At 40.1% G+C, this 27,575-nt stretch overlaps 1 protein-coding gene across 4 annotated transcripts in view; it reads right to left on the reverse strand.

Moving 5' to 3' along the window:
- LOC124856647 (calmodulin-binding transcription activator 1-like) overlaps positions 1-27,575 on the reverse strand; it is a 102,786-nt gene that overhangs the window by 65,521 nt on the left and 9,690 nt on the right. For all 4 annotated transcript variants that reach the window (XM_047347328.1, XM_047347327.1, XM_047347330.1 and 1 more), the window contains exon 3: positions 27,109-27,212. In XM_047347328.1, coding sequence (XP_047203284.1) covers positions 27,109-27,212 — 104 coding nt within the window. The remainder of the gene's footprint in view (positions 1-27,108; positions 27,213-27,575) is intronic.

Consider the following 27,575-nt stretch of genomic DNA (forward strand, 5'->3'; position numbering starts at 1 on the left):
CATGGCTAACTATATGCAACATGCTCTGCAAGAGTCCATTTGGGTAGAAAATGTGTTTGCCTTTAATTGTTTGTAAGTGTGTGGTATCGCCATCCAAAGGGGGCTCCTCTTCACATAATGTTTCCATTGATAATGCACTGTGCAAGACAGAGCCCTCTGTCATCACCTTCCTTTCAAGCACCGTGACTCATGCTGTGGGTGCTAGCTTTCATTTTAACCTCTATATAATGTACCATGCATGTATATAAATAAAAAACAAGAGATGATAGGAAATATTTTTACTCTTTAGACCAGACAGCAGGCATATGTGTATCAAGTTGCCTATGGAAGATGTTTGCTTCAGTCTGGTTGTTTTCCATCCATTAACTGCATACAGCACTGGTAGAGCTGTTTAATAATTACTTATTTAATGTGCTTTTATAGATCAAGACGGAGACAGACATCACTCATTGCCTTCTGGGATGTCGTGGTAACTTTCCCCCTCATAAAAACTGTAATTGACTTTGACTTTTCAGTTCACGGTGCAGTGACATCTTCAGGTGGGCAGAGTTAGTAACTTAGAGCGTCACTGAAGAAGACAAAGAAATGCTGCAATTCTTCACAAAGTATTCATTCCCCTTGAATATTTTTCACATTTTGTCAGGGATAGAGTTGTAGTGATGTTTATGTAATAAAACAACATCTTAAGCTTTGAACATTTTATGTACAAATGTTCAATAGTCACAGTTCAGACAAGGAAACATTAATCAGAGCAGAAACCAGGAGGCCCCTGGTGACTCTGGAGGAGTTGGAGAGATACACAGCTTAGGTGTGAGAATACGTATTAGTTGTGGACTCCACAAATCTGGTCCTTATGGAAGACCATAAGAAGTCCAGTTTAAGGTTTACCACAGGCCATGCAGAGGACACAGCAAACAGGTGCTCCGGACAGATGAGACCAAAATTAAATCAGTCAGTCAGTAATTTTCTACCGCTTATTCCATAGTGGGTCACAGGGGAGCTGGTGCCTATCTCCAGCACTCTATGGGCGCGAGGTCGGGTACACCCTGGACAGGTCGCCAGTCCATCACAGAGCAACACACAAACAAACATGCACACACTCATTCATACACCTTAGGGCAATTTAGAGAATTAAATTAAAATTAAATATGCTGGTTTAAGTACAAAATGCTATGTGTTGTGGAAAATTAGTACTGTACAATACCTTGAATAAACCAATTCCACCTTGAAACATAGTGGTGGCCGCATGTGGCTGTGGGGAAGGACAGGGAAGCAAGTCAGAGTAGATGGAAAGATGGATGAAACTATATACAGGGTAGGCCTGAAAGAAAAACCTGTTAAAGGCTGCAAAGACTTTAAACTGAGGTGGAGGTTCACATTCCAGCAAAACAATGATCCTAATCCAGCCAAAGCTACAGTGGAACAGTTAAGATCAAACAGTATTCATGTGTTAAAGAGGCCCAGTCAAAGTCCAGAACAAAATCCAACAGAGGATCTCTGGGAAGACTTGAAGGTGGATTTTCACAGGCGCCTTTTCCAGTAACCTGACTATTTGTCTGAGCTTTAGGTATTTTCAAATAGAAACGGGTCTGTCTTTAGATGTGCAAAGCTGAGGCACAACCCGCCGAAAGGTAGTTCGCCAAAGAATTGAATCAGAGGATCAAAATACAAATGGAGACCACAGTTTTCACAAAGCATTTGACAAACAATTAATCCTTCTTCTTCACAATTAAGTATTCACATAAAATCATCTATCACATACAATCCCAATAAAATACATTGATGTTTGTGGCTGGAAAGTGCCAAAATGTGAAAATGTTTAAGGGGTATGAATACTTTATCAAGGCACTATATAAGTTGCAACCTGGCAAGGTTCAGATAAACATAGTGCCAGAAGATACGCGCTGCCAACAAGATGTTGTGCTGTTAGGCTCAACAGTAGTTAATACTTGTTTTTGGACTGGGACATCCTATTGTTGCCATAAATATCCTGTTTGTTCAAACTGTGAGTAAGAACTTCAACAGATTAACAATCCAACTGTGATTTTGCTCCAAGTATTACAAAACAGTTTAGACAGAGACTTCAATGATAGTAGCAATGAAAGTCAAAGACAAAACAGCAAAAAAAGGCTACTACCATCAGTTTCTGACTCTTGGTAGAGGTACCGGTTTAAAAACTGATGAAGGCTGCTTTAAGTTTTAATAGTTCTCACTGTTGTAGACTGTACACAGAAACAATTAAATACACCGTATACTCTCATGGCATGCAAATGCAGCATCAATATCCCATATATAGTTTCTTCCGCTGAGTTTTTAGATGATGGATGATATATTACAGCTGAGCTGGTCTAAGACTAATGACACAGCTGCATTACAATACACAACTAAGTACACAGCTTATATTGTATGTGCAGGGAGACAGAACACTCTCACAAACACAGACACACAAACGCCACCATGTTTAATCCCCAGGAATGGGGGAAATTTGATTACCATGACTTTTACAAACACACACCATATGAGAGTAGACAATCCATGCATCAGGTGAGGTGGAGGAGGCAGTGGGAGAAAGAAGCAGAAGATAGAGATGGGGGGAAAAAAGAGGAATACGTGATCCTCTATTCTCAATGCAGTTTGAGGAGGGAAAAAAAGACTTATGATGTAGGTTCCTGAATGGAAATGCTCAGTTTTCTTAAGTCACACTGTGCAGCACACACACAGCAAAATACCTAACCTCGTCTGATTGTAAATATAATAAAACAGCATCTTTACCAGTAAGTGTATATATGATATACCATATATGTCCCTAATCTTGTCAATGTGTACATTTCCAGAATAATATTTGTTGGAAAACGCACAGCACAGCATCAGGAGGCTCACATATCTGTTCGAGTGAGATGTTGCAGGCAGCTAATTTATCCCTGGACTCATGTTACACCTGCCAATGGTAAAAATTATGTTTGCTAAGGCTTCAAACATTCCAACACATTTGATCTCCATCACAGACGGATCATTGCCTGAAAATGGAACCATGCTGAGCTAATTAGTTTTTTCTTGGAGAAGCTGATCTGCATCTGTGCTTGACTGCGACCAAGAAATGCATGCTTCATCCCTTATGGTGGAATATACAGGTCCTTCTCAAAATATTAGCATATTGTGATAAAGTTCATTATTTTCCATAATGTCATGATGAAAATTTAACATTCATATATTTTAGATTCATTGCACACTAACTGAAATATTTCAGGTCTTTTATTGTCTTAATACAGATGATTTTGGCATACAGCTCATGAAAACCCAAAATTCCTATCTCACAAAATTAGCATATTTCATCCGACCAATAAAAGAAAAGGGTTTTTAATACAAAAAACGTCAACCTTCAAATAATCATGTATAGTTATGCACTCAATACTTGGTCGGGAATCCTTTTGCAGAAATGACTGCTTCAATGCGGCGTGGTATGGAGGCAATCAGCCTGTGGCACTGCTGAGATCTTATGGAGGCCCAGGATGCTTCGATAGCGGCCTTTAGCTCATCCAGAGTGTTGGGTCTTGAGTCTCTCAACGTTCTCTTCACAATATCCCACAGATTCTCTATGGGGTTCAGGTCAGGAGAGTTGGCAGGCCAATTGAGCACAGTGATACCATGGTCAGTAAACCGTTTACCAGTGGTTTTGGCACTGTGAGCAGGTGCCAGGTCATGCTGAAAAATGAAATCTTCATTTCCATAAAGCTTTTCAGCAGATGGAAGCATGAAGTGCTCCAAAATCTCCTGATAGCTAGCTGCATTGACCCTGCCCTTGATAAAACACAGTGGATCAACACCAGCAGCTGACACGGCACCCCAGACCATCACTGACTGTGGGTACTTGACACTGGACTTCTGGCATTTTGGCATTTCCTTCTCCCCAGTCTTCCTCCAGACTCTGGCACCTTGATTTCCGAATGACATGCAGAATTTGCTGTTATCCGAAAAAAGTACTTTGGACCACTGAGCAACAGTCCAGTGCTGCTTCTCTGTAGCCCAGGTCAGGCGCTTCTGCCGCTGTTTCTGGTTCAAAAGTGGCTTGACCTGGGGAATGCGGCACCTGTAGCCCATTTCCTGCACACGCCTGTGCACGGTGGCTCTGGATGTTTCTACTCCAGACTCAGTCCACTGCTTCCGCAGGTCCCCCAAGGTCTGGAATCAGCCCTTCTCCACAATCTTCCTCAGGGTCCGGTCACCTCTTCTCGTTGTGCAGCGTTTTCTGCCACACTTTTTCCTTCCCACAGACTTCCCACTGAGGTGCCTTGATACAGCACTCTGGGAACAGCCTATTTGTTCAGTAATTTCTTTCTGTGTCTTACCCTCTTGCTTGAGGGTGTCAATAGTGGCCTTCTGGACAGCAGTAAGGTCGGCAGTCTTACCCATGATTGGGGTTTTGAGTGATGAACCAGGCTGGGAGTTTTAAAGGCCTCAGGAATCTTTTGCAGGTGTTTAGAGTTAACTCGTTGATTCAGATGATTAGGTTCATAGCTCGTTTAGAGACCCTTTTAATCATATGCTAATTTTGTGAGATAGGAATTTTGGGTTTTCATGAGCTGTATGCCAAAATCATCCGTATTAAGATAATAAAAGACCTGAAATATTTCAGTTAGTGTGCAATGAATCTAAAATATATGAATGTTAAATTTTCATCATGACATTATGGAAAATAATGAACTTTATCACAATATGCTAATATTTTGAGAAGGACCAGTAGTATAGGTTACCATGAAAACCATTGTTTAAAATCCTTTTCTTATGTAAAGTTACATTGTTCTCAAACTGCAGCAAACACATATGAACACATTTATCTCTACACATGATATGAATCATTCAGGCTATCAGCTCAGCAAAGCACCCTCCACAGTTATAGCCACTCCTGGTAAACAAGATGTATAAAAAAGACTCAAAAATACATTAATCCCTTAGTGCTGTAGCTTGGACTCATACTGAAAATTTTACAAAAATCCAACTTTCAGTTTGAGTCTATTTATTCAGCAGGGGAAAAGCCTGCAATGTGAAATAAATACTTTTGATCAAATTTCCACTACTACAAGTATTGGCACCACTGCTGGTATGGCTATGGAAGTGCTGAAAAACAGCACTTGTGTTCTCTTTTCACCAGGGTGGAGCATACACCGTCCATGATGCATTGCACACTAGCTCCCAGTTCCCAGGGGCTTTGAAAGAGAACCTCCTTCATGCTTAACATTGGACATAAGATAAGAAAACTCCACTTGTGTATGTTTGTGATGGTAGGACAGAAATGGCTTTTTCTGGGATCACTCCGAAACCTGTTGGCATCTAAACAATGTCTAATGGTTGTTATAGAGGCTTTACAACTTCTTTGCCACTCTTATCTGCACTTCCTGAAGAGTGAGCTCCTTTACCATCCTCCTCACCGTGGGAGGTGGCAAAATGAATATAGGTCCTCGCTTAGTCCCTGATTGCTTTACCCTGATTGTAGGTATGGAGAAATGTAGTTTAGTAACTATTCATCATTTTCCTTACACTTTACAACTCCTCGCTACATTGCTTTGATCCATCACATATGAACTGTAACTGTCATTTTTATGACGTCGGATATTTTTCTGCCATGTTGTTTCTAAAATTATGTTTGTGTTACAGGAAAACACCAAAATGTATGTGTAACTTTAAATCTGCATGAATCCAACATACATCTTGCTGATTTTATTCTGGAAATTGGCTTTTCTCCTACTTTCCTGAGGCTATGTTTCAAATTGTGTATTTGAACAAATTCAGGATTAAAGTACACAATTTGCTCAGACATTTGAGATGTTAGAGATGAGACACTTGGGGGTATTTTTATTGCTCTTTCTTTAAGAGATAGCACACAATATTTACTAGAAGATTTATTCTTCCAGTTGAAAAATAATGAAAACAGAACTATATTTAATTTGAGCACTCATATCTCACATCTGTAAAGCTGCTTTGAGGTCAGACTGTTAGGTTCATTAATGTGAGATCTTGTGTATCTGAATCTATTGGTCTCATAAACTACAACTCACCAAAGAGCACTTAAAGGCTGTAGCTCCATTTGGTAAGTGTGTTAAATGAAACACTCAGAGCATGATAAATGTTATTCATATCTCAGCTAAAAAGAAAAAAAAAAACATACCACCAAAAGGCTAAATTCCTGTTGTGAGGGGCTTGATTTTTTTACCACTGGCCATCTGTTTAGTAATTTGGTTCTTGATTTTAAAGGTACAGTATGATATAACATAGAGGAACATTTTTAGCCAATATTTACAGTTTGAGCAATCTTCTAAAATTGAATAAATAATATGGATAACATGAAATTTAAGTAAACAATCTTCATAAGCAAGAAAGGGGTACAAGAAAGTCCTTAATTAACTAAGCTGGCTAAGATCTATATTCAGAGCAATCACTGAAAATTTAAAACAAACATAACTATGAGGAACAATACCCAATAATTTTGTCACCTCATACAGTGAGGAGTTTAATAAGGTTGCTCACTGTTCAAGAACTGCAGCAAAAAGTTGAATCTTGATTTCAAAAAGGCTCCATGACAACCATTAGATGCTGTCTAGATGCCAACATATTTAGGAGTGATGCCAGAAAAAGCTGTTTTTGAGCTACCATCACAAATGTGAACATGTGGAGCAGAGGTCATTTTGACTGACAGGGTCAAAAAAATCCTGTCATAATCAACTTTTACCCGTCACTGTATCTTTTAAATGATTAGAATTAAATTTTGAGTAGCATTTATTTTCATTCATTTTAATTTCTGCATGTTCGTGCATCCTCAGACAAATTTGTTTCATGTATTGTTTTTTTGTTTTTTTTTTACACATTGCATAACATTTTTCCATCCTCCCTCTTCAGCCAGAAGAACTAATAGTTCCACTAAACCAGGCATGCCCAAAGTCCGGCCCATGTCCAAATTTCCACCGGCCCGAAGCATCCTGTCATAAAATCAATAATATGTGGCCCGCCAGAACAGTTTCCCACAGTAAACAATACACACATACAAAAAAAGCTATTTTATATTTCACCAGAGGGTGGTAGTAGACCTGTGGCTGCACTCTCATCACGTGAGCCCTGTGTGAACTGTGACCCCTGTGGTATATCTTTAGCCCATTTCTAAAATGGCGACTGGTACGAAAAAGAGGAGAGTTGACAACGAGGGCCACCGTTTCCAGGACAAGTGGAAATCGGAGTACTTTTTCACTGACATACGAAACAACTGTGTCTGCCTAATTTGCCAAGAGACTGTGGGTGTTCTCAAATAATTCAATATTAAGAGGCACTACCAGACGAAACATGCTATGACAATCTAACGGCGAATGAACACACTGAAAAACTGAAGCAACTGGAAGCTGCTTTGATAGCACTGCAGAGTTTTTTCACAAGAGCCCGTCACTCAAATTAAAATTCTACAAAGCCGAGTTACGAGGTGGCAATGCTGATTGCCAACCACTGCAAACCTTTTACAGAGGGTGAATTTATTAAAGACTGCGTGATGCAAATGGTGGGAAAAATGTGTCCTGAGAAAAACCAAGAGTTTGCCAATGTTAGCCTGGGTCATAGCACTGTAGCACGGAGAATTGAAGAAATTTCATCTGATATCAAGAGACAGTTAGAGGGAAAAGGAGTGGAGTTTGACTTTTTTTCGTTAGCCTGCAACAAAAGCACGGATGTGTAGCAAAGCTGCAAAGTTGTTACTTTTCCAAAGGCACCTGAAACAAATGGAGCCCAATACCACACATTTCCCATCACTGCAGGAAATTATGACCAGTTTTCCAGAAAACAATATTTGTGCACAAATGAGGAGGTATGCAGAAAACATTTAATCTCTGAATGAGGAGTTTTAGCAGCATTTCAGGGATTTTGTAGCTATTGAAAAGGAGATCACACATTTTTCCTCCCCTTTTTCCGTGGATCCTGATGACGCTCCAGACCACCTACAACTAGAGCTCATTGAGCTGCAGTGTGACGCGGAGGGTCACAATCACTACCAACAACTCCCTTTTGTCAACGTTTACCACCAGATGGACAAAGACAGGTCCCAAGGGATTCGGACATTTGCGAAGAAAATGCTGAGCTTGTTTGGCTCGTCATACTTGTGCAAGAAGACGTTCTCGGTTATGAACATTAACAAGAACCGTGTGAGGACAAGACTAAGTGACTCTCACCTGCATGACATCTTGCGCATCAAAACCACTTCTTTTGAGCCAGACCTGGCCTGTTTACTGCAGTCGAAACACCAATATCACCCTTCTCATTAATACAGGTACTGTTTTTTATTCTGAGGAAAATAAACTCCAAAGTCTCTGTGAATTGATATTTTGTGACGATCAGACCACATGTTTGTCAAATTTCTGCTATCTGATTTAACTGTACTAAAATACTAAAATGCACTGGGATGTGATTTGTTAAAACAAAATCAATACATGTAATAAAAATTTCAGTCAACTTTCATAAAATCGTTCATTTGTATTTCATTTATTATTATTTTAACCTTTAACTATCCTTGCAATGCAATTGACAACAGATTCTCATTTGCAATGTCGAACTACCTGCAGAGAGCAAAGTGATATAGTTACATATTTACATGTTAATTTACAATGGTAATGGTTCGAGAAATGTCAGGCCAAATTGTCGGCCCCGTACATTTTCATCTGACCAAATCTGGCCCTCTTTGCAAAAAGTTTGGACACCCCTGCACTAAACTCTGTACTCCCCTCTAACCTCCTTGCTGCCACTTGCTTGCTCCGTAGTTGCAGAGGACTGATTGCTTGTTTGTTCTTCATCTTCCACTGCATCAGTTCCTCTTTTTTCACTATCGCAACCCCTACTACCACGGTTGCGATGGTGGCAACAGTGGTTTGTTCTGTACCCGGTGGGTTGCTGGTTCAAACCCCCGCTCTGTCTTTCTTAGTCGTTGTGTCCTTGGGCAAGACATTTCACCTGCCTTGCATGCTGATGGAGGTCAGAGGGCTCGGTGGTGCCGATTGTATGACAGCTTCACTTCTATCAGTCTGCCCCAGGGCAGCTGTGGCTAAAATGTAATCAACCACTGCCAGTGCATGAATGGGTGAATGACTGATTGTAGTGAAAAGCGCTCTGGGGTCTCTGGGGACTTGATAAAGCGCTATACAAGTGCCGGCCTTTCTTGCCAACACCATCGTCATTGTTGGGCTTTTTGAAGAAACTTTGAACACTCTGCTGCAATGACATTTTTCCGAATGAAGCCAACAAGGTCATGCATCAAGTGAGAAAACAGCTAATTAATATGCTAACTCGCCACCTAGTGGTCAGGGGTGTGACTTGCTATCTGTCAATTGATGTGGAGCTTATTTAACTCTAAATGAGGATTTAACTGCAGTCACATGCTTTGCTCAGATTAAACTATAACTGACCTTTCTGATGTCTTCCCTGGCCTTCACAATGACTTAGATTAAATTACATACAGGATGACTTCATTTACTAATCAGGTGCAGGAGCTAGAGGGGTGGCCAGGGTAGCGTTGGGCAACTCTGGAATCTGATTGGTCACCTCTCAAAGTGATGGACAGATCACTACACCTAGCATGTCCGTTTTTACCATCATGTGCACGCATGAATAAACATACAGGGGGAATCATTACTGCTAAATGTTTCATAGACTTGTAAAACCGGCTAAAGAGTTACACTTAGGCTAATCTTTGCAGTTAGAGAGATATTAGGAATGCAATAATCTTTAGACTCTTCTTCTATGGAAGCAAATCGTTACCATACAAACAGTGGACTGCACCGCAGATTAACTCTGCCTGAATTCAACTACTGGTAGCAGAAGAATATGGAAGCAAATCGTTACCATATTTCAAATGAAAAAGCATTTTCAGAAATGCTTTTTCATTTTAAGAATGTGGCTGCATTGTTTGACTCATAAATGAAATTAGTAATCAATAATCCTATTTGCATTTTAATTTTCTTCTTCAAGTCTGCTCATTCTTTCACTTAATTAAAATGAAAAAGAAAAAGACATTTGAGATTTATTTTTCAAAATGTACCCCAGCAAATAGATACCAAAATTCAATTTGGAATGTAAAATTAAAAAATGAAAAAGCATTTTCAGAAATGCTTTTTCATTTTAAGAATATGGCTGCGTTATTTGACCCCTAAATAAAATTAGTAATCAATCATCCTATTTGCATTTGCATTTTCTTCTTCACGACTGCACATTTTATGCCATAATCAAAAAGAAAACAAAGCAGACATTGCTTTTTCGTTTTCGTGGTCTGCCCGCAAAGTACTGCCCAGAACTCGAAAACAAAAAAGCATTCCGAGCGGCGGTCGCAGCAGAGTGACGTTAGTAGCCGCTCTTCCTCAGCTCCCTGCTGACCGAGCTACCCATCTTGTTCAGTAGGGGGCGCTGTGCACGTCTGCATTGCATTACATTGCAAACGTGCCGAGAAATTGATTGAATTGCAGCAGGGCCGAGCTCAATTTGTGGCAGTGGCAGGCAGAACTGGTAGTTCTGGTGGCAGGCTGTGGCAGTTCCGCCACAGCCTGCCGCCGAAGCTGCCACCGGAACTGCCACAGCCTGCCGCAGGGTGGCACGGGATTCCGCGAGGATGCCAGAAGGTGCCAGACCGGGTGTAAAAGCTTGCCAATGCGGTTGCCGCTGTTTTTGTGGAAGCTGATGCTGATTATCGGCAAACGGGATGTCATTATTGTTATAGCCTGTTACCTTTAAATAATGATTTCACTATTGATTATTATTTAATAAACAGCTTTAGACCCATAACATAAGGTGATTGTATTTACTTGACATGGAACATAAATAGCACTATGTGTATGTGTGACGTGTTGAAAGGATGACGCAGATTTATTGCACAAACAGCCGGTTTATTATAGAGCACGAGCGGCTATTCCTAATTGTCACTCACAGAAAATTATAAATAAATGCTTAAAAACACGCTGGATGTCCCAGGCCATGAGGATGCCACCGGAACTGCCAGTTCTGCCTGCCACTGCCACAAATTGAGCTCGGCCCTGCAGCAATTCAATCGATTTCTCGGCACGTTTGCAATGTAATGCAATGCAGACGTGCACAGCGCCCCCTACTGAACAAGATGGGTAGCTCGGTCAGCAGGGAGCTGAGGAAGAGCGGCTGCTGACGTCACTCTGCTGCGACTGCAGCTCGGAATGATTTTTCGTTTTCGAGTTCTGGGCAGTACTTTGCGGGCAGACCATGAAAACGAAAAAGCAATGTCTGCTTTGTTTTCTTTTTGATTATGGCATTAAATGTGCAGTCGTGAAGAAGAAAATGCAAATGCAAATAGGATGATTGATTACTAATTTTATTTATGGTTCAAATAATGCAGCCACATTCTTAAAATGAAAAAGCATTTCCAGAAATGCTTTTTCATTTTCAAATTTTACATTCCAAATTGAATTTTGATATCTATTTGCTGGGGCATATCTTGAAAAATAAATCTCAAATGTCTTTTTCTTTTTCATTTTAATTAAGTGAAAGAATGAGCAGTCTTGAAGAAGAAAATTAAAATGTAAATAGGATTATTGATTACTAATTTCATTTATGAGTCAAACAATGCAGCCACATTCTTAAAATGAAAAAGCATTTCTGAAAATGCTTTTTCATTTGAAATATGGTAACGATTTGCTTCCATATTCTTCTGCTACCAGTTGTTGAATTCAGGCAGAGTAAATCTGCGGTGCAGTCCACTGTTTAACATAACAGTTACAGTGGTTCAGCTGCACCTCAAGTGCATGTACTTGAGGTGCACTTTGGCTATACATGCACCTCAAGTGCATGTATAGCCAAAACATTTTGATTTTAAAAGGAGAACACACGAATGCCACGTATGCCTGGGGCGAAAACAAAAGGACCTTTGAGACCAACAAATTTCTGGTAATTTGAAAATTCTCGTTGAGGAAAATCAAAGCTGCATAAAAAAAATGCACAGGTGCTACGTTTAACTGCAACTAATAAAACTGCACAGAGTTCATACGGAATCTGATACCTGTCAAGACAAATATTTCTCTGGCCATTTTGGATAAAATCGCAAGGCATGACCCCAGTTAATGAGCGAAAGCTAGATGCACATGGTAATGCCAAGTGGAGAGAGAGAGTTGTCTAGAACAAATGTTCTTTAGGTACCAGGTTAGAGAAAAATAATATTTTTTTATTAGTATATAGACAACCTCATAAAAATTTGCCCCTTCCCGGCTCCACCTTGTGTAAACGTCACTTTTCGCAGCTGATTAGGTAACTTTTGAAAGCAGTTGGTTGCACTGGAGCTCATTTAGGGGCATCAGAGTAAAGGGCATTAATACAAATGCACATAAGACTTTTTAGATTTTTTTTTAAAAACATTTTCTAAATCCTTTTCCTTGCATATATGCCATAATATGCTACTTTGTATCATTCTATCACATAAAAACCCAATAAAATACATTCACGCTTTTGGTTGTAACACATCAAAATCTAAACAAGGGCTGTGAATTCTCTTGCAAGGCACTGCACATAGTCCATACACAGTTAGGAAAGAGTACAAAATGTCTGCATAAACATTTTAAATGGCTTATGTGGATCTCACACAGATTTACTCAGTGCTTACTTGTCATTTACAGTTACATTAAACCACCACTGAATCATAGCACACACTGAGACTGCCACAGAGTGAGCAAATGAATGAAAAAAGTAGACATCCGGGTTGTTTTTTGTATTGCATTTATTTCCATTTTATGCATCACATCCATTTAAACCGAGCATCACTTCTATCAAACCCAAAATTATATTCGACTGGAACCAACCTGAAAAAACACGAGCATGAAATATGTAGCAGCCTCAGAAATCCTGAACTAGGCATATTCCTTACAAGTCCCCCTGCTCCAGTTATTACTGAGCAAGAAAAAAAGAATAACGCTTCAGAAAAACCTCATCATAAACAAAAGACTTCAGCCAAAGTCTTGCTTGTTTCACAGTGTGATGTTTTGTTTGATACTTGCATTTTTATGGTAATGTAAATACGCACAAATCGCCTTGCAGCGCTTTAAAATACTGTATATCTAACTTCTGAAGACAAGCACAAAGTTATCAAAGTTAGATAGAGTTATGCTGTTATCAGGACCAAGCTCTACACACAGTGTACAAGTGCTCAAAATAGAAGAACAAGGATTTTCTCTCTCACACACATTTCAATGCTTTATCTGTCCCAAATGAATTAAATCTAATTCACGCACGTCTCAGATATTACAGAGGTTCTGTGCGGGGACATTTAGGGAAACAAAAAGTATTGTTTCCACAGAACACTCTGGCTCCTTATTACATCGGACTCTGCTGGCCGTTAGCTTGTTCTTCCGGTCGGGCTCCGAATCCAACGGCAAATGAAAAGACAATCACACACATACACACGAGCATACAGAATGGAGCTCAGGCACTTACGCAGCACCCCCGCACACTCTCAGTAACACATTTTCACTGTTTAATATATTTCTGTGTCTCCAGTTAACAATATTTTGTGTCAAATTATAGTGGGCAAGATAAATAGTGGGAGAAAATAGAGCAGGAGGAGGATGTGGCGCTTCCAGTTGGGTAGGAGGAATATAGAGAAGAGGGAAAGGGATGGAGAGAAGAGTCAACACTAAGTCCTTCCTCAGACACCTGGCTTTCACAGACTAGACCTGCAAAATCTGGTTAATCCCAACTGCTTGTGATCCTATACTTTAAGAAAGATCTGCATGAGTGAAACTTGCTGAAATCTTTGCATACATCCAATTTGCCATCCATGGTTCTGTTTAAAAGTTAGAATCTAGCCCAGAGTCTCAAGATGAAATTATATTTACTCTTAGGTGATATTTGGTTCATTTTGACTGTTTGGAATGTGGGTTGAATATTTAAGCCACAACAGCCACAAAATGATGCTCGGTGCTAACTGGGCTATGCTTTGCTCAAAGAGAGATGAAGACAAAGACAAAGGGGAGAATAAAAGATGCAGAGAAAGAAAGAAAGAGCCTGGAGGACTAATTAGTGATTATAACTCGGTGTTCTCCAAACATGAAATATTTCTCACCCCAAAATGCAGAGGAAAGATTAAAAATAAAAGAATAGGAATCAAACACATGGAGCTGTGAAACACCCCCCTGGTACAGTGTGTTCACTCATGAACTGATCCATGTATCTGTGTGCAAATGTGTGCGCCGGCTTCTTTGCCCCCTCATTAAACCATGCTTTACTCTGGTAAATGGCAACAGCACAGAGCTCAATGTCAGCTGAAGAGGTTACAGCCAAAGGCAGGCTCTGGGATACACACACACACACACACACACACACACACACACACACACACACACACAGAGAGAGAGAGAGAAAACACACACAGGAAACAGATAAACTAAACCTTTTGCCATCATTGAGAAGCACGCCTGTGAGTTTTAAAAGATAAAACTTTCAGTGAGTTTCCAAAAGTTTGCTGCTTTTCCTTCTCCTGTGTGCAGAGCACGCGCCTTTTCTGGCCCTTCGCCTGTGCACTGGATGCTGAAAACTCACACATCGGACTCATAAATCAAGGGCACCCTTCACCACGGTATAAATGAAACACAGAGGATTGCAACTGGCTGTCTGCTAACTGCATCACTCTGGGTTTCCTCATCAATTCATAGTATTTTTTTCACACCGTTTAGTAACTGACATTTAACAGCTTCTCTTATGCATAACGTCTTTTCTAGACACTCTTCCACTCATACAATCGCATGAGATAAACAGGACCTTGTTTAAAATATTAAAACTCCTTGAACATTTTCATATTTTGTGAGGTTACAACCACAAACGTCAATGTATTTTGTAGGGATGTTAAAGGTACCAAAACTCTGCTGTTGTGATGAGAAGAAAATATGCTACACAGTTTCCAAACTTGGTCAAGTGTGACATACATTAATATTCAACCCTCTTTACTCTGATAACAGCAAACAAAATCCATTACCTTCAGGAGTCCACCGATGAATAAATAGAATCTGCCTGTGTGTAATTTAATCTTAGTATAAATACAACTGTTCTGTGAAGGCCTTTGAGGTTTGGTAAAGAACATGAGAGAACAAACAGCATCATGAAGACCAAGGAGCACAACAGATCCAGGCTGTGGAGAAGTGTAAAGCAGGATTAGGTCACAAAACAATATTCAAAACTTTAGAAATCAAACAAAGAACTGTTCAATACATCATTCACAAATGGACAGTGAATGCCACAACTGCAAACATTAATCTTAGAAGCAGCCATGAAGCCCACAGTAACTGGAGGAGCTGCAGAGATGCACAGCTCATGTTGGAGAATCCGTTAATGGGACATTTATTGTGACCTGAAAATACACTGCAAGAACAGATTTTTTTTTCTCTCAATAACGGAAGGACATATTTTAGGATCTCCAACAACTTCTGGACACATAATTGGGGCAGAATGTTTTTCTTGTGTGGTGATTTGTCAGAATTTGATGTGGCCATGGTTACTATGCTGACAGGTACTGCAGTGGGAGTGAACTATGAGGACTTCGCAGGAGGTTTACACTTGTGTTTCTAGTGAAGTATGAAATATTGACAGAAAGAACTTTGCCACTTAAGGAAAGCAAACAAATTTCTCTGTTCTTATGGAGTATCTACAGGCTTTTTGTCATGTGCTCCACAAATCTGGCCTATATGTTAGTGTGAGAACAAAATTAATATTGCCGAAAGAAAAATATGTTGGCAGTTTGCTACTAGGCATGTAGGGGACATATCAAACATATAGAAAAATGTGCTCTGATCAGATATGACCAAATAAAAAAATGTTTGGCCAAGATGCATGACATGCATGGCCTAATACATGAGTGGAGGAAAATTAACTCTGCACATCACCCTGATCAGGCCATTCAAACTGTGAAACATGGTGGTGGCAGGGTAAGGCTGCGGGGATGCTAATCTTCAGCAGGAAAAGGGAAGCTGGTCAGAGCTGACTGAAGGATGGATTTAGCTAAATACAGAGCAATCCTGGAAGAAAACTGAAAAGAAGCTGCAAAAGACTTGAGATTGGGGGTGGAGGTTCATCGTCCTGCAGAACAGTAACCTTACACATACAGACAGAGCTGCAATGGAGAGGTTGAGATCAAAATGTATTCAGTGGTATTATTAGAATAGGTGAAAAAATACTTTCAGAAATGCTCTCTATCTAATCTTAATTTATTTTGTAATAACAAGAATTAGCATACATTTCGGATTTCAGATGTACAAAACTGGTACAATCATACCACAGTTGCAGCTCTAATTGCAGCTAAAGGTGGTTCTACAAACTTTAAGTTTGAATAGGAATACATGCCGCACATTTCAGATTATTTGTAAAAAAACTGAGAACCAAGCATCGCTTCCTTCTACTTTACGGTGAAGCAGTAATTTATGTCGATTTATCACATAAAATCCCAATAAAATACAGGGAAGTTTGTGCTTTTAATGCGACAAGATGTGGAAAAGTTCAAGTGCTATAAATATTCCTGCAAGGGACTGTGTCTTTACAAAAAAAATGAAACTACTTTGTATTCATATTCAGCTTATTCCATCTGTTTAATAGCTCACAACCAGGGTTATTGACGGCAATAATAAATTAAGAGTTCTGTTTTGTGTTGGAATTGCAGCTCCCACAAGACGCAGCAGTGCAGAGAGGTGATTGTGTGCACGTTCGTGACATTTTTATTTGTGATGCGGCACTTTTGTCCTTCACCGATTGTCTGTCTCCACTGTCACACATGATTGGCATCTGAAGCAGGTGCACCGGTTGGTCAGGTCTCCCTTTATCGCCTCCAGTTAACTTCCAAAAATCATGAGTAGGGTTTGTGTCAAATATGAATCATCGATCATACCATTAGCACAAGAATGCATGCATATCGCACATAATCTGTTACCATGGCAACATCGGCCCTCAGTACACATGCACAAGACAAGAGCTATGCTGGTCCAAAACGTATATGATGATTTTTGATCCACTTCTCATTCAGTCATGTTGGTGTCATCCAAGCAGCACAGCCAGACACGAGCGTGTGTGAACTATCAACTAAGCCTGCCTCTATACAGCCATACAGCAGCCAGCGCAGGAGAACAATCGCTCTGAGGGAGCACCGCATTTTTCACAGCATATCATTACATGTCTCATTATTGCCAAAATAACAGCAGCTCCTTCATTTGTTTCTCGTCATAGATCTGAGCAACATGTGGCGCAGAGACAGGCGTCTGTCTCCTGCATGCGTGATGTACTGATGTCTGTGCCTCGACCCGTTTGAGACCTGCATCATTTGCATCATAGTGGGAGATGCTCTGGAGTCGAAACCTTTAAAGTGCACATTAGCCCACATGATGATATGCACATTTGTGCAGTATTAGTTTTCATATTTCTTAATTTATTCTTTCAAAGGAAAATCCTATTCGTTTGAGTCTGACTTCTGGAAATCAGGATGTCAAGTGTCGCCACAAGAGTAATCAAACATTTTCAGTAGCTAGTGTAACAAGAAAAGAAAGTAAAGTTTGTTTTGTACACATTTAAAGATGTTTGATTTGCTTTTTATTTAAAGATTTGCAAAAAAAAAACGCCAATAAGTGATCCCAGATGCCTTCAAAGCATAGGCACCATCATCAGTGTATCCACCTGAGTGTGGTTTGTTATCTAAAACTTGTCCGATGTCTATTACCATGGACAGATACACATACACCCCCAATCTATTATTGAACAAAAGGCTCACGCCTCTGCTCAGCCCTTCAGGGAGGAATCCATCCCTCCATCCCAGAATAATTTCACACATCAGTAGATACACAAAAGGCAGAGAGAGAGAGATAGAGAGAGTAAAAGAATGTGAGGAAGGAGCAGAGAAAAAGGAAAGGAAGAGAGGGGAAGGAGTGAATGGAGCAAAGAAAACCAAAAAAAAAAAATCTACAGGGTCACAGCTCAGTGCCCATAAGAGACCAAGGTGTCATGGAGAGCCAAGTGTAACAAAACAGATAACAATGAACCATATTTAATTGTACACACTTGAATGAAAACAAGAATGCACATACAGACAACTTAACACTATTTTTGAATAATAAAAAAAAACAAGTAAGGTCCAGACACCCATACACACACACACGCACACTCGCATGCACACATTACAGATTTCCTCTGGTTTTGCTTTTGTCTTCACACTAAAATGTTTCAGATCACCAAACAACTTTTAATATCAGATAGAGATAACCTATGTAAATAAAAAGCCATTTTTCAAATTATTATTTTGTTTATTAAGGGAAAAAAGCTACAGTATCCAAACAACCCAGCCCTAAGTGAAAAAAAGTTGTCATCAAGCATTTGCATCAACAACATCAAGCAATTAATCATTTACATCTCTGTGAATGAATTTTGGCTTATCTACTTTGCAGAATTGTTTTTAATTCAGCCACACTAGACAGTTTGAAATCATGAACGGCCTGCTTAAGGTCACAACATGTCAATAAGATTAAGTCCAGGCTTTGAGTAGACCACTCGAAACCCATTTTTTTCATTCAAATATGGAATTACTGGTGTCCTTTAGATCAGTGTCCTGCTACACAATCCAAGTGTGCTAGATCTTAAGGTAACAAACTGATGGCAAGAAGTTCACCTTCAGGTATTTTTGCTCGAGCAGAGCAGAATTGGCATTAGAACTCCATGTCTGCAGACTCTCTTTCTTATTGTTGAATCATAAACACCGAACTTCATACCAGATTGATAAATGTCATTGCAATTGTTTCATCTTCATCTGTTCTTTTGTTTCTTTAGATCAGTGCATTACATGTTGCTGTTTGTGATACTTTAGTCTACTTTATGTAATCAGATGATTTCCTGATTCTACAGGTGAGGCAGTAATTAGGCCTGAGCAGACATCTTGCAATCAGAAAGTTGTGGATTGTTCCTGGGTAAGGCCTTTAACCCAACATTTTCTAAAGACTTTTCTCTAGATGTATGAAGCATAGAGTAATACAGCACTACCCCTTCCCCCTTGTTCCTGTACACTTCTTGTCAGATGGTTGAAAGAACACTCCCTTATGCCTTCAAAAAAGACCAATCTGGATGTTTGGTTAAAAAAAAAACATAAAAGCACTAATCAATCTTACAAAGATTGTAATTTGATCATTATCTACTGAAAAGCTCTGGTTGGGTATCAGCAAGTAAAATTCAGAAAATCAGAATCAGAATAAATTTTATTGGCCACATTTGTGTGAGCAAACTAAACATTTGACTTTGACTTCCATTGCTTACATCCTATATAAACATCAATCCAAACAACAACCACAATGTGTAAAAATACTTAAATAAATAAGAACAAGGAACAGATTGTACAAGTGTGTGTGTGTTTTTTTTAATGTATATAAAAAGAGGGAAGGATGGTCGTGATTGAGCAGTCTGCTTATTTGTTTCTTGCAGAGTAGCTGACTACCCTGGCTGTGAGGTATTTATTGTGTTCAACAGAGATACAGTCTCGGGGAAGAAACTGTGTCTATGGCGGCTGGTTTTTGCCAATAGAACTCTATAGCGCCAAACTGAAGGTAAAAGTCTAAACAACCTGTGACCAGGTTGTGTGGGGTCAACAGAGATGTTAGCTGCCTTTTTTCTTAGCCTAGACCTGTACAAGTCATAGATGGAGGAAAGGTCAGTCCTGGTGACCCTCTCCTGCAGATCTAATTGTTCATTGCAGTTTTGACCTGTCCTTCTTTGTAGGTGAGCCAAACCACACAGAGATGGATGAGCACAAAATAGACTGAATGATGGCAGTGCAGAAAATGACCAGCAGCTCCTTTTGAAGGTTGTACTTCTTTGGTTGCCGTAGGAAATACAGTCTCTGGTGGGCCTTCTTCTGACCAGTGTCTATGTGTGAGGAACACTTCAGGTCTTGAGAATGGGTGGTCCCTTGGAAACGGAAGTGATCCACAGGAGACACAGTGTTGGTGAGGGGAGGCATTGTTGGGGGTGTTATCCAAAGGTCCACTGTCATTTCCATTGTTTTTAGCTGTCTTTAGCTGCAGGTGCTTCAGAGCGTACCAATGGAGCAGCCAATCCATCTCTTGGCTTTTACGCAGACTCATTATTGTCTTGGATTGGACCAATAAGAGTGGTGTCATCTGCAAACCAGGGGTTTCACACACAGGTCAGTTGAAGTGAAGTTGTTTTTGTAAAGAGAGAAGCGGAGTGGGGAGAGAATGCACTCCTGGGGGGGCGCCGGTACTGATGGTTCTTAAACAGGAGAAAATGCTTCCCTGCCTCACCTGCTGCTGCTGATCAATCATGAAGCTAGTGATCCACTTAAAGGTTTGAGGCCAGCACTGTGAGCTGGGCGAGCTTTTAATGGGTGTCAGGGTTGATGGTGTTGAAGCCCGAGCAGAAGGTTGAGGTAGCACAAGATGAAGTGTAGACCCAAGCTGACTGCAACCTCTGCCGACCTGTCTGCCCAGAAAGCAAAGTGCAGGGGGTCCACTAGGGGGCTTGTGATGTCCTTCAGGTGCTTTAACACCAGTCGCTCAAAGGATTTCATGACCACAGCTGTTATTGGTGGGAGATTTGTGTGAGAGTGAGGTGTGAAAGGCTGCTACAAAAGAAAGAATTCAAATCCTCAACCAGAATCTGTTGGATTCCAAACTACTATCTCTATAAAGGAATGTGCTGCAAAGTTTAGTCTAGTTTAGTCTTAGCAAAAACAACGGTAATGGCCAAAGTTGGAATTTGCAACTCAAAAGGAAATCTAAATCTGCATCGGCCAAGAAAAGCTTACTTGGTGTATGCAAAAAAACATGGACAGTTATATTGTGGAATCTAAAGGAGATCTATTCATCACTCTTATTAATGTAATGCTGTTTTGAAACTAGAGATTCTGACTTAAGACTGCAGGCTGGATATTTGCAAAAACTGTCCGACTAATTAACCAGCTAACAGTTTGTTATATTTGCGATACTTATAAAGATCAAATGGGGATAATATCCTGCGCAATAAGCACTTATAAACTACTATTAAATGTAGCAGGGGTTTACTCAAACTCTTCTGCTTATCCAGGACCGGCTCACGGGGAAGCAGACTAGGCAGAGACGCCCGGACGTCCCTCTACCCTGACACCTCCTCCAGCTCGTCTGGGAGAAGCCAGAGGCATTCCCAGGCCAGCTGTGAGACATAGTCCCTCCAGCTTGTCATGGGCTGTCCCCCAGTCCTCCCCCAGGTGGGACATGCCTGAAACACCTCCTGATGGAGGCATCAAGGAGGCCATCAAAACATATGTCTGAGCAACCTCAGCTGTCGATCGTTTGTCGACCCTCTGTTGATTTCCCATTCTATTCTTCCCTCACCTGTGATCATGACCCTGAGAGACTTGAACTCCTCCACTTAAGACAGGAACTATCCCCCAACCCAGAGAGGGCAAGCCACCCTTTACCGGTCAAGAACCATAGAAGGAGCTGATCCTCATCCCTGCCGCTTTGCACTCGACTACGAACTGCCCCAGTGCATGCTGTAGGTCTTGGCTAGAGGGGGCCAGTAAGGACAACGTCATCTGCAAAAAGGAGAGATAAAATCCATCGGTCCCCAAATCAGAGCCCCTCCGACCCTTGACTGAGCCTCGAAATCCTATCCATGAAAGTTATGAACAGGACTGGTGAGAAAGGGCAGCCCAGCCAGAGTCCAACATGCAGCGGGAACAGCTCTGACATGCTGGCAATGGGAACTGAACTTCTGCTTGTACAAAGGCCGGATGGCCTCTAATAAAGGGCCCCTGACTTCATACTTCTGTAGGATCCCCCACAGGGCACCATGAGGGACATGGTTTAATGCCTTGTCCAGGTCCACAAAACACATGTGTTGTGCAAACTCCCATGAACCCTCGAGCACCCTGCAGAGGGTTTAGAACTGTTCCAGTATTCCACAGCCAGGACTAAAACCACACTGCTCCTCCTGAAGCCAAGGATCAACTATCGGCCGGACTTTCCTCTCCAACACCCTGGCATGAGAAGTGTGATGCCGCTCTAGTTGGAAGAAACCCTCCGATCCCACTTCTTGTGATGGGGGACCACCACCTCGGTCTGTCAGTCCAGAGGCACTGTCACTGACCACCAGGCGATGTCGAAGAGGGGTGTCAGCCATGGCAACCCCACAACATCCAGAGACCATAGGTATTCAGGGCAGATCTCATCAACCCCCGAAGCTGTGCCACTGTGAAGCTTTTTGACTACCTCGGTGACTTCAGCCTGCGTGATGATTGAGTCCAACACCAAGTCCCCAGTCTCTGCTTCCACCAGGTGATGCGTGATGGCAGGAGAATATCCTGTGCAAGAAGTACTGAAAAACCACTACTAAATTTAGCAGGGTTTTTTTCTATATTTTTACTTAAGTCTAAGTACCAAAATAACAATAAATACACGTTAGAAATAACATTATTATCACAATTATAACCAATATTTGAGATTTTTTGCAGCAGTAGGAACAATTATTGTTTTCAGTTTTTTTTATTTGTCTGTTAATACCATTGTAACATGACACACGGTCTGTGCCTGATCCACACACAAAACAAGAATATATCCAATTCTGCAGGGGAAAAAAGCATATTCAAAACAAGATTTATGATTCCAATAATTCTTTAGAAAACCCAGAGGAGCAAACATGCTGCACACACAAACACCTGGAGGTTTCCGTGGACTGAGTAATTACTTGGTATTCTCAACACACCATTTGTCGCAGTCGCATTAACACACATGAGCATCATCTGGAGTCTGGACCAGAACTGTATCTTATTTAATCAGACACACATATATAGACACACACACACACACACACACACACACACACACACACACACACACACACACACACGGAGAGGATGTCACAGCTTAAATAAATTGAATGCTTCAAATGTGACAGCAGACTTGGCAGCTGACAGCTGATTGGTGTGGACGTCCCGCATTGTATGTCTACCACTGCAATTTATAGAGGAAATAAAATAGAAATACCCAGAGTTGTCTGTCTGTCTGTCTGTCTGTCTGTCTGTCTGTCTGTCTGTCTGTCTGTCTGTCTGTCTGTCTGTCTGTCTGTCTGTCTGTCTGTCTGTCTGTCTGTCTGTCTGTCTGTCTGTCTGTCTATCTATCTATCTATCTATCTATCTATCTATCTATCTATCTATCTATCTATCTATCTATCTATCTATCTATCTATCTATCTATCTATCTGGATAATAACAGTATAACTACGCTGCTGGGCAAAAGTTTAAGACATACTTTCTCATTTAATGGTTCTCTTTATTTTCATCACTTTTCACATTGTATGTAGATTCTCACTGAAGGCATCAAAACTGAATCAACACATGAAATTATGTAGCAAACAACAAATTGTAAAATAACTTTAAATATATATATCTAAGATTCCTCAAAGTAGCCACCATTTTTATCAGAGCCCTGATAAAAACAATTTTATTTTATAGCTAGTATATAACATCTCTAATACTTTCACATAAACAAAAACAGAAAGCAAGGATAAAATTTTGTCATAAATGCAATGGTCAAGAGTTCTGCATCTCCAAAAGAGAAAAAAACAGACCATGTAGGCAAGTAAAACCACACAGACTGAAATGCATACATGCAGAGCACAGATACACAAGACTCCCACTGAAAATGTACCAAAAAAGAGAGAGCGAAAGAAGACACAATTGAGTGTTTAAGTATGCAGAAAACTTTATGCCTGGTTGGAAGAGGAGCTTTGAAGGAATTCGCTGAGGGACCCCCAACCTCCCCCTGAACTGAGTTTGTATCTTCTCATCAGAGAGAGAGAGACGTGTAGAAGGGTGGGTGATGATTATGGGATTGTGGTGGGGGGGCAATGCCAGAAAGCTGAAGAGAAAGATAAGTTGTTGAGGAACGAGAGAAGGCTGGGTTGAAAGAATCACAAACAAGGACTGTTGGTCATTTCGTAAGCAGTTATTGCAACTGGTCTTAAATACGCTGGTGACTGGAGGTCTCTAACCAGCTGTGGTCATGTTGCTCTCTATCATACACTATCTATTCATGTGAACACTCTGTTCAGAAGACTCTGTGCTTAACTCCTAGTATGACCTTCATCAAGATGGATTGCATGAAAAATGTAATGACTTTCCTGCACAAAAAAACCACAGGCCAAATAAGCTTTGCATTGCATAATAATGCCAGACTTGGTAATCAATAACGCAGACACACAAACACACATCCGTAATGGAGTGCAAAGCCTGCACATGAAGAAAATGTCTTGCAGAGGCCGACCACATCAGAGTGGATGAAGCAAACCACCAGCGGAGAGCTGCGCCATGCATAAACAAGGAGCTGTTGATGACAAATGCTCACATCCACTTCCACCCATCAAACATTTTCCCAAGCTAACAGCTTAAGTCTAGAGTGACGTGCAACTCTTAAAAAGCTTTCAACACCGTAGCAGCTTAGCTCCATGTCATATGTGACCAATATTGAGGAGTTGTCTCCAGCTAATTTGTCCTTATTGTATTTTCAGCTACTCGACTAGAGGCAGAACTTCAGTAATCTGTTCATGCTGCAAACATTGCCTCAGGATAGCCTGATATTAATGAGTGGTAGGCATATGTTTTTGAGAAAAATAAAGCTATAAATATTGGTTAACATTGACTTAACCTTAAAAATGCCTTAAAGTTACGTGTGCTCTACCTAACTGATATGCATATTTCCAAGAAAGTGTATTTTTTTTAAAACAGATGTCAAAAACATACATTTCTGTTTTTAATTGACAACATTTTAAAAGGGAGTAGAGCTATGTCTATCCAAATATAGAAGGGTGCATTAAAAAACTAATTATGGCTCAATAGCCAGTTAGGTGCTAGTTAAATGCAGCTAGAGAACTTAATTTATGTTAGATTTGTTACAAAATGTTTCCAACTTCTATCTGACATTACTTCCCCTTTAAAAAGCCAAAAAACCTGAAAAGTTTAAAAGTATGAAAGATAAGTAAATCACAATCAGCCTTTCCATTGTTTTAACACAGACAAGTAGTAATAAATTAACTTTTTTTCTGACATAAACAGAAACCTTAGAGCCATGCCTCTTCTACAAATAAAGGCACTACTATATGTAGATGACGTGTTGTCATGAACCACAGAGCATTCCCGTCTATCAAACTGATTATTTTCTTCACAGAAAAATAAATTTCTGACGGGAATATGTTAAATGGATTATTGGCTGCTTATTGGCAACACAGAAAAAGTATGGAGTAAGCACTTTTACTTTTTTCAGGGATAATTTATGAAAGTAAACAAGTCGAAAGGGCAGATCTGTACTTAGCAATCATAAACACTCTCTCTGAAACATTTTTAGAGCGTTTATAAAAGACATAAAGTCTTGGCTTCAAGGGAAGGAACAATCTGAATGTGCAGGAAGAGTTTACAACCGATCATTCTAGTAGGGGCTCAGCAGCTGGACTATTGAGGTGACCTGAGAGGTTGTTTGTGAGCGTAAGGTTTCTCAGGTAAAAAAAAATGGCATTGTTTCACCATGGTTATTTACTTTTCATGCTCCCACTGTCACTATAAAACATTTGCTGGGGTCTGTGGATCACATTATTCAAATAAATCAATAACAGCTCTCTCCAAAAGCTTATTTCGCATGTTTTCCCATGATAATTAGGTGCAGCAATTACACGTTATTTTGTGTCTGACCAAATGAAATGACATGCTGTATATTAGTATTTTGACTTTCTTTTCATCCACCACATGCACAGCATTAGCTACATTTAGGGGCAAAATGACATGTTGTGTGTGAATGGGATTATAGAGTTTGCAGAGGTTTGACAGCTACACTACTTTGCAGTTAAAGTGTCCTGAAAAAACAGATGAAAAACAGATAATGTGGAGAAAAGTGAGAATTTCAGATTCTTCCATTTATTGGTGGTATGTTTTACATTACCAGTGTAGGCTACCCTGATGACAACTTTTGAGTTGTTGAAGTGCTGTTTCTCCTTCTTTCTATACGAATCACCAAATACATTTTATATTCTCAAACTCAAGCTCCACACTTTGCTATCTCTACTTGTCTTAGATGGACATTGTGATATGCTTTGATGCCCAAATGCAACATCATTATTCTTCAACGTTTGGCTGCCTCATGCTCGCTTGTTTCTTCAACGCTGTTCTACACAATTCTTAATTTTAGTTGTAGAAATTAATATAATTAACTTGAGCCACTAGTCTGAACATGATTGAAAAGATATGGTTGTAAAGTTTATGACATATACCCTAAAAAAATTATTTTGCTATTGGACTTTTTGCTACAGAGCAACCCAAATTTGGAACAGAAATGCAATGATCTAGCAACATTTCTGTTTTACCAGCTTTTAAGGAGCAGAGTGCAGCTAAGTAAGAACAGACCAGCATGTTCTAGTTTTTGCTGCTTAGGATCCATGTATTTAAAAGACTAACAAGAGCTTGACCATGAGATGAATTCTAGCCATGTTGCTGACTGGCTAATACTTATTTTTCTTTCAAATGTTTTCTTTTAATAGAGAAATATAGTTTTATTATGTAAATCAGGTAATTTAGGCAGAGGTGAGATGCAATTTTTAACTATAGACTGTAAAACACATGAATGTAAAATATCAAAAAAATTGTCAATTTGTTCAACAAAAAAGAACAGCATTACATGACATTTGTCTCTGAAGCCCAAAGTAAACTTATTTAGCAAATTATTAAAACAATGTGTTTGATCACTATAACCATCCATTATTTATTTACTGTCTTAAGGCAGTAGTCCTAAACTCTAGAGCCACAGTCTTGCAACTTCCATCCATCCATCCATCCATCCATCCATCCATCCATCCATCCATCCATCCATCCATCCATCCATCCATCCATCCATCCATCCATCCATCCATCCATCCATCCATCAGGATCTCACAATGAAGAGTCACTGCCGCGTTTGTTTGCCGCCTCTTGGTTTCTAAATGTGACATCATTTAGAGATGAGTCACCCACAAATAACAAAAAAAGAAACAGCTCATCTCATTGCCATGTCATGGATATTTCCCAATTCGAACATGTCTCTTTCTCACCTCGTTGGTGTTCCAGCGATGGCGCTCCTTGGGCAGAGAGGAACATTTGGGTAGACACTCGAGCAGCTTCTTGGGTAGGTAGATCTTTAACTGGCCTGGCTCATCTGAGGTCAAAGGGATGGGAGGGGGGAAGCAAGAGTAAGGTAAATTAAAATTAGGAATAAGCAAGAGAATAGAAAGATATTTCAAATCTGACATAGTCACTGTGAGAAGAGAATACCAACAATCCATGAACTGAGTGACTAAAATCACTATAAAGCTTTCATGTGTACTATTTATAACGGCTTAATGTGACCAAAAGAAGGAGCGTTACTTTTGTTGTGTGAAAGATTTTTTTTCAGGCACATAAAAGCAACAGTTTTATTTCAGTTTGGTTTTGTTTTGTACCCTTTCTAATTCATTAGAGATACGATTGAGAATTTTTGGCATAACTGCAATTGAAGATGTCAGGCTAAGAGTTTGAATAT

Source organism: Girardinichthys multiradiatus, chromosome 20, assembly GCF_021462225.1.
Source record: "Girardinichthys multiradiatus isolate DD_20200921_A chromosome 20, DD_fGirMul_XY1, whole genome shotgun sequence".
Classification (NCBI taxonomy): domain Eukaryota; kingdom Metazoa; phylum Chordata; class Actinopteri; order Cyprinodontiformes; family Goodeidae; genus Girardinichthys; species Girardinichthys multiradiatus.